Source organism: Catharus ustulatus, chromosome 3, assembly GCF_009819885.2.
Source record: "Catharus ustulatus isolate bCatUst1 chromosome 3, bCatUst1.pri.v2, whole genome shotgun sequence".
NCBI lineage: Eukaryota > Metazoa > Chordata > Aves > Passeriformes > Turdidae > Catharus > Catharus ustulatus.
The window spans coordinates 110,372,737-110,385,794 of NC_046223.1; the positions used below are offsets into that span (position 1 = coordinate 110,372,737).

Sequence of the window (13,058 nt, forward strand, 5' to 3'; positions counted from 1 at the left end):
GGGGTTGGAACTGGATCATCCTTAAACCGTTCTGTGAGTCTGTCATTTCCATGTGCTGCAGAGCTCACTTGTACTTTGATATGCTGCAATACAACTCTGAAAAGTTCCCTAAAATAAAGCATAGCTGCTTAAATTGCAAAGAATAAATGCGACATTTGCATCAAAATGACCTGCAAAAAGTTGACTGAATTTTTGAAAATAAGTTTACCTCAAGAAACATACGACTGTCTGACCACATTTTTCTCCTGGTAAATTGCCTGTCTAATATTAACTTTCATTTCCAGTTTATTCTTTGCTCTTGAGGAAGCAATCTCTGTCATTCCTTAGGAGGAGTGAGAAAACAGTGGTAAGAACTAATAATACCAAACAGCACTGTAATTTCCTATGGGGAAAACATATTTTCTACCGGTAATTATTGCCAACAGCAATCTTGGAAATATCGTATAACTTATTGTTTAAAACATCAAACAGAAGGAACTGCTTTGTATCAAGGATGACTAATGCAGGAACATGTGCTTCCACACATGCACAGACACATTAGATAAAATGATGTTTAGAGGTTTACAAGATATAAACATTGACTTTGGGGTCTGCTTAAGTTTACACTTGAATTTAGAATGCAAACACAGCAGTTAATGTATAACCATGATGGACATGAATAGGAAGAAACAGCTGCAATTGTTAGGGATGGGCTTCTTCAATCTGCTTGGTACTACAGTTGCAGGAAGATCAGAACTATAGAAGAAAATCAGTCAGCTGTGCTTGAGAAAGCAGAGTAGAGGCTAAAGGCAAAAATAAAATTTATTCAACAATTATACCCAGGTGCTTTACAAACAATAGATGCTTTGTTGGGGAGTGCGAAAAACACTCATTTACTTTGTGTGATGAAGCATGTGCAGATGAAGTGGCGTGTGGGATGGAAAACTGAAATGTCCACAGGCTTAATCCTGCTCAAAGTTACTTTGGAACAACTCCCACCATCTTCAAATGACAGAACTGTCCCTTAGGTAGAAAAATTCATCTCCAGCTTAAGCTCTCACATACCGTAGCAGATGGCTGTGATGCTGGGATTTCTGCCAGCGTCCAGACTTTGGTCATGGAAAGTGTCTGCTCTTAGCCTGCAAGAGGGGCACAGAAGGGTCTGCTGTAGGTGGTGCTCAGTCCTTAGGGAATGGCCAGGACAGGCACTGTCTGCAGCAATTCAGCATCTCCACCCTGTGGCTCCTGCCTGAGCTCTATGACATTACCCTGCTATGCTAAATAGGGTGCAGTTTAAGTGCCCTTCTGGACTGGGACCTGGTGTTGACTCTTTCTTGAGGAAGCCTCATGAAATTCAACATCTGGACCACCCATCTTTTAAAAAAGGTGAACCTTCTTTTAACTGGAGTGGCTTTGATTCATAAGAAAGGTGAACTTTATACCACTTCATACTTCATAAACATAATCCACTAATTTTAAAGCTTATTTTAAATAGACATGACCTTTGAACTAAGCAGCAAGCAATCTCTTGTGCCACTGCATTTTCTTAAGAAAAGCCAGTATTTCCTTCCCAGATCCATGAAGATTCTGTAGGAATTTTCTCCTTGTCAATTTTGTCACATTAAAGAATTACTGAGTGCTGGTGGACATCCTCATGACAAGGAGCAGCAGCAAAGTAGATTGCCAAATTGTTTTAGCTATTTGATATTTAGCTATTTATACTTAGCTATTCCTGTTTGATCACAGGAATTACATCCAAACAGTGTCTCTTTCAGTCACATGGAATAACAGGTACTACATTAATTACCAATTAATTATTCCAAGATACAAATGTCTAGAGTTTACCCATGGGTATGGATTTAGCATGTGTTTAACTGCTTTGCTGGTACTGTATGATGAAGGAGTGTGATGAATCAAGCTAAATTTCTAACCAGTAAACACAAGTTATGACAGAGCCAGGAGTTCTACTTCAGATACTCCTTGGGGGATTTTCAGCAGACAGCTGTTTCAAAAGGCATGAGCCTACTGCAGAAGGCTCATGAATTCAGGGGGGCTTGTATTGGCCCAGGAAAAATAAAGTGCCAATTTGCAGATGACTGTCTGGCATAGTTTAACACAAAGGAACTGTAGCTGGTAGCACTTGACTGGCATATATTTATTTTCAACATCCTTTCTGCTTTGTTGATGTTACCTCTTCCCTTTTCATGCCATTTGCAACACATAATTAGACTCACTGCGAATTTGTGGGCGTAAATCATCTCCCTGGGGATGAAACCTCACCAGGGGTGAATAAACAATCTCCCCTTCCCCAACCAAATCCCAGCTCTACCTCACATTTCATGGAAATGATCAGCAGTTCCACTATCAAAACATTCACGCCTTATGAATAATATTTATGATGGGAGTTTTTTATGTTAGATTTTCCCCCAAAAAGAAAAAGAGGAATAATTAACAGAAATAGACCAAATGAGAAATTTCCACATTATTACCATTATTTTCATAAGGCTTTCACAGGAAAGTAAAAGCTTTTGCAAGTAATAAAAGTCCTCATTAAACATCTTTCTTTCTTTTGGAAATGGGGTAAATTATGAAGCAGATTGACTTCAATAAATAAATAGAACTATAAATACATAAAAGTCACTGCCTTCCTCCAGTAATTTAATATGAGCATCCTACTCTGAAATAAGGAAAAGTTTATTCACTCACAGAAAGAATAGAGCAGATGTGAGGTTTTTCCATCAGCTTAAGTGCTGCCTTGGTAAGGTGAGTTGTCCGACTACATTAAACAAACATTTTAGTCAGGCATCACACAGGAAAATAAACAGTAGCAAAGGAAACATGAAAATATTAAAGACTGTTATTCTTTGGCCCCTTTTCCTGCGAAGCAAGTGATAAAATATTACTGTGTTTCCACAGGTAAGGAAACACGCTCTTAAACACTTTGCAGAAATACATATTACGATCATCACTTAAAATGTCAGAAGTGGATAGGACTCAACTGTGACAGCACACAGGAGGCTGCTGAGAAATGCTGCAGGGCCAGAGGATTTCATACACTGGGCCAGGCTGCTGGGCTACCTAAAGCAGCCTTCTAGCAGAGCAAATTCAGAGAAGCAAAAAACATTTTGCAGGAGACAGCTATAAAGTTACCTGATTCAGGACAGACTTCTCTTAAAGCCTGATTAATCAGATGTTAGTGAGAGGGAGAGACTATCTACTGTATCATTTTTGACTTCTTTCTGTCCCACTGAGAATCAAAGAATGCACATAGGAAGAGAGGAGAGCTGCTGGGTTCCATTGTTTTTGCCCACCTGTGATATACTGCACTATGCTGCACAGATGTAACATGGTTTAGTTTATGTAGATGGAATTTATGTACCATGTCAGTAATTTTTGTTCACCATGAAATTTTGTCTGGCTATCCGTCATGTCTGAAATGCTATACATATTTAAATATAAAACATCATTGAAATGGTTTTTGCATTGTAGCCAGAAGTTATCTAAAACATACATTCACCAGAAGAAACAAAGCAATCACTTTTTATTACAGGGCTTGGATTTCCAGCAGCCTGAAAAACCAACTTCAAAATGTCCTGGTCTGGGTTCAAAGACCTGCACAGCTACCCAGTGCCCAGAGTGTAGGGGAAACTTTTATTCTCCTGCCCAGTATGTAAGATGTAGGTGTGAAACTGCCACCTGAAATCCTTTGTAGTATCAGTTTCTGTCTCTATTTTAAAACATACTGCATGCACCAGCCCGTCTGGCCTATGATTTGGGGAAGCTGCTCATGACTAACATACATATATACTATATCTATATATATATCTACACTTCTAGGTTAAACCAGTGGCTAGGCAGGTTCAGTAGATCAACTGCTGCCCTGGGATGCAGGTGCATGCACAGATCTGCTGCTGACCAGTTATGTGACACTGGCCAATAGCTCATCCCTTGTCTTGAACACTGGGTTCTTTTTTAAACACGCTGGTACAGCATTGAAATAATAAAACCTAGATAAGTATATAATGTGCATATCCTCCTTGGCTGTGCATGGCCTCAGTGTGCTGAATTTACATCTGCTCATTGAAACTTCTATTGCATTTTAATTTACAAAGCAAAGCAAGAAAGAAAATTAAACTAAATTTTAGCTGTGCAATTATACAGCTTTTAAAAATATTTTTTCAGGGGTAAAACCTCTTATTTCACCACTTCATGTGAAGATTTTTATCAAGTGCTTACTTAATACCTTAAGCACTGTTTTTTATCTCTGAAAACACAAGCAGAATAGGTGCAGGTGCTACTGAGTTCCACAAACACAATGTGATGCACTGGCCTTATCCAAGTAATTTGGTTAGATGGGTATTTCCACAGCACTTCAGTCTCAGAAAAAGAACTCCAAAAATTCCCCTTCTTACTTGTCAGGAAATTGAGGTGGAAAAGTAAATGAGTTTTCAAAGAAGGCAGGAAACAAACAGGACTCTCACTAGAAATCAGCAGCTGTAAATTCTAATACAGCCCAAGTATGAGCTATCTGACTGTCCTAGCAGCAAGGGTAAAAGCTGCATAGAAAATTTAGAACACATTGTTTTCTGATATCTGAAGCAAAAAGAGCAGTCCGTAGATTCTGAGTGGCATTTATCTCCTCTGTTTTTGGTTTCTAGTAGAGAGAGTCCCTCTGTGATCAGTAAAATGCATCAGTCATTTCAAGGCGTGATTCACCTTTCCTGCTTTAATGCCACCTATTCAGACAGAGTGATGTCCATAGTGATCAGATGAAGACCATCCACAAAATCCAATAAATAAAAAAATTGGAATAAAAACAGATCTCAAGCCATGATAACTCCTGAGGCTGGGATAATTCAAACCCAGAATGCAATCTCCCAGTTGGCTTCCTGGAGACAAACTTCTAAAATAACTTGAGTCAATGTAAAAGCTTCTGTTCCATTTTCACTTGTAGCTTACATTTCACTGGTTTTTAATGTAAATTTATCTCCCAGATGCTATTTGATAGTTGTACAAAATTTATCTCACAATAAAACCTTTTCTCTCTGGCACCTCAGGGATTTAATTTTGTCACCCTGTACATCTGACAGGGAGAAGCAGTTACTGCTGGGAGAAAAGCCTCACTACCTCAGCTGGGACTCACTTCCCATACAGTCCCGTGGAGTGCCTGAAACTGCTGTAGCCCCTTTTTCCCCTGTAAAACAAGGGAAATGGAAACACTCCACAAGGAATCTGAATGTCTCCATACTCGGAACAAGAGAAAATTTGAATCACAACTCTGGACTTTTATCTTAATTCTTTGTTTTACAACTTCTGTTGGATGCTTAAACTAACTAGGCATCTCGTTTCCAGCTTTTGCTCATGTGACAGCCTAAATGAATGTGAAAGCCTTGTTTCAGGCTTCTGAGTCCCTTCCTTCCCAACCTGCTCCAACAGTACAAAGCAGACCTCCCCCTGCCCCAGGCTGCAGTGCTGCCCTGCTCCCCGACCAGGTTAAACAAACAGGGAGATTCCTCCAGGGAAGTCACAGGTTCAAGATCACAAAGGACCCACCTCATTTGGGCCAGTTGGAGGTTTTTCTTGCTATTGTGCTTATCTGTATCTTCCCTGTCATCCAGACATTAACCTCTGACCTGTGAGCCCGCCTCTCGAAAAAGCTGTGCAGTGTTTACCCATTATGTAATGTCTGTGCTTTTGTGGAAATTTTACAGAAACAAATGGAGGAAGTTTGCCAGTCAAACGGCTGGACAATAAATCCTGTTCCATGTAGATAGAATGGTTTACTGTCACTGTAAGCCTGCTACTGGCATCTGTCACCGAAGAAATGTTTACAAATTTCAGGGCACTGGAGTGCCAAAGTATTCCAGCACTGCAGGACTGTACATGATTTGTAGAACCACCATCACTGTGCTAGATAGGGACAGCCTTGTTTTGCTAGCCTGAATAAACAGAGTGACAATGTTTCAGATAAGTCAGGGTCACTAATGTTCAATATTTCTGTCCATTCATCTTCAAAGTTCATAAATACAAGTTCCCAAATGGTTGTTTGTTCATTGTAATGCTTTTTCTGCCCTAAGATATTTTTTCTAGAAGTTAACCCAGGTAAGCAAAATCCCTTCATCCCTTTTTGCTTATTTCTTATAGGTCCTGAATTATTTATACAGAGTATGTTCCCATCCATCCTTGCAATCCATCTTCTCTACATACCCTGCTGCCTCTTCTCCTTCTATACTGTTTCCTCTTTGGGACAAGACATTCTATTATATTCCCTTTCTGGACAGTCATCACAATTCCTCTTGTTGTGTAGCTGGGGCTTCTATATATCATCAACTATGAAGTCAGGACAACAGAAAGATGTGTTTGGATAAGAAGCAGGAACAAACATAATTTGGAACATGGGACACACAGGTAATGTAATTCTTCCTTCACTGATTCTTTCAGCTAAGGGCCTGATGCTGCGACAACTGAATGGAGCTTTGCACTCTGTGTCAATGGGAGAAGCACTTGATCTTAGAGTTCTGCTCTAATTAAGTTTTCAAATCTCATTTCCTTTCAGAGGAGAGAAAACATTGTTGTGACTAAGCTTTGGATGTGGTAACAAATCCCTGGCAGATTGGTTTGTTTTAACGGACGTATTAGATTTAAGGAAACTTTTACCATCTTTTCTGCCCTTCATCACAGCTTTTATTACAATTACAGTAATGCAACAGAGGTACATGCCAAAGGCAATATGTATATTTTTAATGAGTTGACATGCAACCTTTCTGGAGAGAAGAAACAACTTCATTTGCTGAACATTTCTGAACCGTATCTAGCAATTTATTAAGGGAAAAGGAAATGTTCAGAAAAGCATCTACCACAAATTCAGAGGTTTCAGCAATTCACAGATGAGTAGTCTCATAAGGCAGACTCAGTTGTTGTGCTAGATTTAGCAAATTTTTTGCTGAATGGTAACATTTTCTATTGTCCTCAAACAATAAAAGAGAAGGTTAACAGGCAATATCCGGATGCTCAAATATTATTAATCCATGCATGTGGTCCTGAGTCACTGGGCTGTAAAACATCATCAGTTTCCAAAGATGCAAACCAAAGGGGAATTCTGCTTGAGAGAGATGCTATCTCAAGCCCAAAGGAACTAGTTGCATCAATAAGGCCTATTTATGCAAGTTTTACAAGACTTTGGCTCCCAGGGGTTTTCATTCTGGTAGAATTAATTCAGGCAACAAACTGAACATAGGCAGAGAACACATCCTATGAGCGAAAAGCCTTCAGCCTGGTTTTGTGCCTCAATTTACCCTGCAGCTAGGACACAGGTCAGACACTGGTACACACAGGATATCACAACAAGCTGACAGGCACACATCAACCAGGCTCCTTCACCTGAGGACTGGGGAGCTCAGAGGGTCAGCCTCCGACAGCAGCACACACAATCTGTTCTGTTAAATTATTCCTGTGGCTGCTGTGGTCTGGGCCAAACAACACATACAAACAATGGCTGGCCATGCTTTTTTGGAGGTTAACACAGGCCAAGGACCATTTCCAATACAACCCTGGCTGTGTACAACCTGTTTTTTAGAGGTAAAAGTTTATCTGTGGGGACCAGAGAAGGATTCCTGGCTTGTGGAGCTGTGACCTCAGGGACCTGCACATACCATTTTCTGAGACAAAACTATCAAAGGAAGACACTTGAACACCTCGTGTAGGTATGACTGCGTGCTTGCTTTCTCCTTGGTCACCAGGAAACTGACTGCAATTACCAGGAACTCAAGCAACAAACTATAGGAGGTCAATCAGAAATGTGTATTATCAACCAGGAGCCTGATTTTGTCAGGCACAGGGCACTGTAAGGGAAGGACTGTCATTATGCCTGGTTTGTACAACAGAAGTGTACAAACAGAAGTGTCCAGGCTGGCAGTACAAACCCCACTGCCCATCCAGCTTTTCGTCTGTGTACAGTCCTACAGTGACCCTCCCAAGAGACAGCACACGCACAGATCCATGGAGGGTACAGCCCCTCACTGCAACCCCAGTTACTCTGGCACATCTGTTTGGATGATTAGTAAGTAAAATTTAACTGATAGAAGACAGAGCCCAACTGGAAATGTAGGAATGTGTTTTTACTACTATTAATGCAATCAAAACTTCCTTCTTGCTATTATTACTGCGTTAGCATGTCAATTCCATTCCAAATTGTTTTAAACTGTTAACTTACCAAAATACCTGGAGTATAGCACAATTCACGTTCTGGTTTTCATTCTACACTTCACATAATTTATCTGAAATTATTCTGCTTCTTAAAGTTGTTTCTCTTGCTAGAATGTGCAAAATATATATACAAAATACACTGGAGGAACGTTAATCTTTCTCTTTATGCCCACAAGAGCTGAAATTCAGTGCATAAAATAACTTCTATGTGTCTTTGTAGGCTGAAGGTCCTTTTCTGAATTTACCAATATTCCAATTCAGATGACAGAGTCTATTCAGCTAGTTAAAACAGCTTAAAAAAACAAACAGATGCAAAGAACTCTTTGTGAAACTGATTACTGATTTACAGTCACCATCCAATATGAATGAAATGTAAAAAGTAAGCAGACATAAGTCACATTAAGTAGATTGCAAAAAGAGTGTTTTAATCACATGAGAAATCACGTCAGCAGTGTAGGTCAGTTTGCTTAAGAAATATATGTTCTTTGGGAATATATTTTGTTGTTTTGCCTTTGGTTTTTTTTGTTAAATTTACTCATATGAGACTTTACTGTACCCATGGTCTTAATTTTAGAAAAGACCAGACCTGTTATTCTTCAAAACTCATGCTTTAATATTAAAAAACTAAATCAACCCTTACTAAAGGAGAAAAACGCAAAAGATGGTTTAACACAGAAAAGGTGCTCACCAATGCAGTCGACACTGAAGAGATTTATGGAGGTTGTTATTGAAGACTCATCACAGGTCTTCATCCCCCGCAGCGCAAACCTCACCAGGGAGGCCTTGAGTCCCTCGGGGAGGAAGGACAGCAGGTACACGGGCATGTAGAGAGCGTAGCGGAGCTTGCACAGCAGCGGGGTCATCAGCTTGCCCTGCGGGGACTGAGCCATGCGCTCGATGGTCGGGAACAGCAGCACGGAGCGCAGCACCTGCCGGAGCACAGCAACCAGGGTCAGCCAGGGCAGTGCCACAGCCCAGCCTGGCACACCCAGCCCTCACATCAGCCTCCAGAGCAATGCCATGAGCTGCCAGGCACTGCCCCTCAGGCTGTGTGCTCTGCCCAGGGTCGGTGCTTTAAAACATGGGGCAAATAAGGACACGGTCACAAAACTGTGTTTTATGCTAAGACAGGGATGAAGAATTCAAGAGGTGAGTGGCCTTTGGAGATGATGAGGAACCGGGAAGCACCAGCTGGAGTAACCCCAGCAGAGGGCAGCAGGCAGGAGCCCTCCGCTCTATCCCCGCAGGTTCTTTATGTCAGGAAAAGTACACTGCTTTCCATTTCACCTGGTAAACTACCTTCTCTAAGTAAAACAACCAAACAAATTTAAGAACATCAGCTGCTGTGATGGTAACTTTAAAAACTGACAACCCACGGGGGTTTCAATTTGCAGCTCAATGCAGGCAAACTTGGTCAGAACAAGAAGCACACAGCCTCTTCACTACAGTGTGTCCACTGGCATAAGATATTGCTTTTTGTATCTTATAATGAAATGGAAATTCTGAAGGTGGTATTTAGTTTATGTTATAATAATACACTAAAGCCTTAAAATACAAAGAAATTAATTAAAATCACACCCTCCCATACTAATCAAAAGTGAGTTAATACGCCAACTCTTTGTTATATTTCAAAGCTAATATCAATGCAACTTTTTCTAGAAGTAAAAATATATTGCAATAAATCATATAGGAATACTTCTCAAGGAGACATAGCCCTACCTAACAGAAGTATCAATAAAAAAAAGTAAGAGGATCTGGATATTGCATTGGCAGATAATAAGGTATAAAAGCTGGGCTTTCTTGGTGACTCAGCAGCAATAAATGTAGTTACACATCTGCTTAGTGCACATCACTACATGTTGTGCAAATTAGATTATTATTTTTGTAAAATATATTTAGTGAGAATTTTCTTTACTCCCACATGAGACGCAGCTAATGTATGTCACTACACCTGGGTGCAGCACTCCTGGTCCCAGCAGCCCTCCAATGGAAGGCAGGGAATGCCACCAAGAGATGCTTACAAAATCTGGGCATTGTAACAGAACAAACATTCAGAAAATATAATTAAATCACAGAATTATTTAGCCTTTAAGATCAGTGAGTCCAACTGTTAACCTAGCACTGCCACATCCACAAATAAACCATGTTCCCAAGTGCCACATCTACACAGCATTTAAATACCTCCAGGGATGGTGCATCAACCACTTCCCTTGAGCAGCCTATCCAGTGCTTGGCAACTCTTGCTGTGAAGGAATTTTTCCTAATATCCAATCTAAACCTCCCCTGGCACAACTTTAAGCTGTTTCCTCTTGTCTTATCGCTTGGTCCTCGGAAGAAGGGACTGATCCCCATCTGGCTACAACCTTCTTCAGGTAGCTGTAGAGCAATATGGTCCCCTGAAACTCTCCACTCATCTCCCTCAGCTGCTCCTCATCAGTCTTGAGCCCTTCCCAGCTCTCTTGTCCTTCTCTGGACACACTCCAGCACTTCAATGTCTTTCTTGGCATGAGGGGCCCAAAACTGAACACAGCACTCGAGGCATGGCCCAGTACAGGGTGACAATCACTGCCCTTGTCCTGCTGGACACTGACAAACATGTGTCTGTGCTGTGCAGCAGGTAATCAACCATTTCCCCTCAGATTATGGGGACTTCATTCAGCTTACTGTCCATGTCTGGATACTCAGAGAACAACTGGTCAGAGTCAGGTATTGATCTGCTGGCTGTTCCTTCCCTGCAGCTCAAAGGACAGAGAACACTATCTGCACTTTTGATTCTTTAACCAGCTGTCCCAAGGCCCTGAAGTCTCTCTTGATTGTCATTGGGCTGCGTGTTGCAATTTCATTGCTGTCTACCTGAAGAATCAGTAGTGGGTAATCCAAGAGCTGTACCAGGGTAGGAAGATGGGAAGCCTTCTCTTCACATCTTTAACCCAGCTCAGGGAAGCAGCAGGCTTCCATAAGAAGTGTGTCCTTCTGTTCCCTTCAGAAGGAGTCTCATATGAAAATGACTGATATTTTTTTTGTGGAAGCAGTTTTTATGGAGGCAGGTTGTAGACAACTTCAGCAACACCTCCAGCCAGGTAGGCCATTGTTCTGGTTACTGTTCTTGCAGAGCCTCACACCTGTCACTCTGGGGCACCAGAGAGGTGAAGTCCCAGAGGAGACACAGCAGGACCTTGTCACCATTACCCCCTGTCCCTTAAATCCCTGTGTTCAGCCAGGAGAGAGGGCACAGAAACCTCAGTGTCATGCATCCATCATCAGAAACTGTACTTCTTACAAAATTTTAAAAGCAGATTTTGAAAGAGTTATTTATACAAAACACAGAACTATTTTAAGAAATCCTTCTACTTTCCAGCTGATACTACTTTGGTTTGAGACAAAGAAAAATACCTTCTCAGGGAAATCAATCCTGGGCCTCTTTTTATTAAAGGCAACCAGCAGCTGAAGCATAGGAATGCAAAACTTTTACTAAATTACATGGTAGTTTCGTGATATTTCAGCTAGGAGCTGAACCCAAACTGTTGTGATCTAAAGCAGATTTGACCTGCGTTCCCAGGCACACTTTAATCCTTTGACATTGCAGTTTATAGATATAGGATTAGTTGCTTGGATGGCTGCGCTAACCACGGGGAAAGCTGCTAAACCTTGGCAGAAAAAGGACAAACCAAGAAAGCTGTTACCCCAACCTGTACATTCCTGCATTTTGTAATGGCCCACAAATTTAAAAGATGGAGGATAATTTTATTTAATTTCTTTTTAAAATCTTTTGCAGACAATAACAGAGAAACATAAAATTCGTGTTTTTCAAACATTTATCTGCTATTTCTTAATTTACTGCTGGATGCCCAAGCCAGGATCTTGAAATGTGCATTAGGCTGCAGAATTGCTTAAAAGACTTAGTTCAACTTCTTTGCAACAGAAGTGTAGATACGACAGATTTAACCCACTTTGTTATAATGACACATATAATGATAAAAAAGTATGTAATATTTGTTCTTGAAATAAGTGAAGTAGAAATAGTCAGGTAAAATTAAGGAAATTAATAAGAATCAAGTGCCCAATATCAGTTAATATTTTTAAAAAAACTCTTCGAATGTCTGGATCTTATTTACACACAGTTTATACTAGCTGAAATCAGGTAGATGGTACAGGATTATATTAAAGTTAAATTTTTCAGAATTATTATAAGACCAATTATTCTGAAAATGGAGGATACTGCTTGTCATAAGCACCAGGTATTCTCACAACTATGAATGACACATAAATACCATTAAATAATATGCAAAGGTTAATGATCCTCTTATTTATAGAAACCCTTCCCATAATTCATGAAGTTTCTTGAGATAACCATCAGTCTAAATACAAAAAGTATAACAAATATTTATTTATATTATAAAAATAAAATATATCCATACATGTATGTAAGGTTAGATATAATGCACAAATATTAAAAATATTAGAGAGCAAAATTCAGATTCACCTAGTTTAAACTACTCCCAATTCAAAGTCCAGTAATATTTATCCATTAAGCACATGGAAAGGTAGAGAGTTGAGCAAGCAGAGACACTGGAAACAGTGACTCCAGTGGATCCAGGGACTACAAAAAGTTGGCTGGTGACTGCACTGAAGGAAAACACACCTCGTTGCTGAGAGCTGTACCACCTAACTCTGCTTTGGTCAACCCACTAAAAACAGTACAAGTACTCTTAAATTATACTGGAATTGTCACTATTGATGATTGTGACAATCAACAGTATTTGTACAACTGTAGGTCAATTTATTTACTGGTTATTCATTTATCATGCCATTGAACTGTGAGATTTCAACACTTAGGATGGTACATACACTAAAGCTCATGATTCAAGATATAG

The 13,058-nt window shown here is 40.2% G+C and overlaps 1 protein-coding gene across 1 annotated transcript in view; it reads right to left on the reverse strand.

Moving 5' to 3' along the window:
* The window catches only part of LOC116994475 (lipid droplet-associated hydrolase), a 111,037-nt gene that overhangs the window by 30,459 nt on the left and 67,520 nt on the right, over window positions 1-13,058 (reverse strand). Inside the window, exon 5 of the mRNA XM_033056193.2 lies at window positions 8,873-9,113. Coding sequence (XP_032912084.1) covers window positions 8,873-9,113 — 241 coding nt within the window. The remainder of the gene's footprint in view (window positions 1-8,872; window positions 9,114-13,058) is intronic.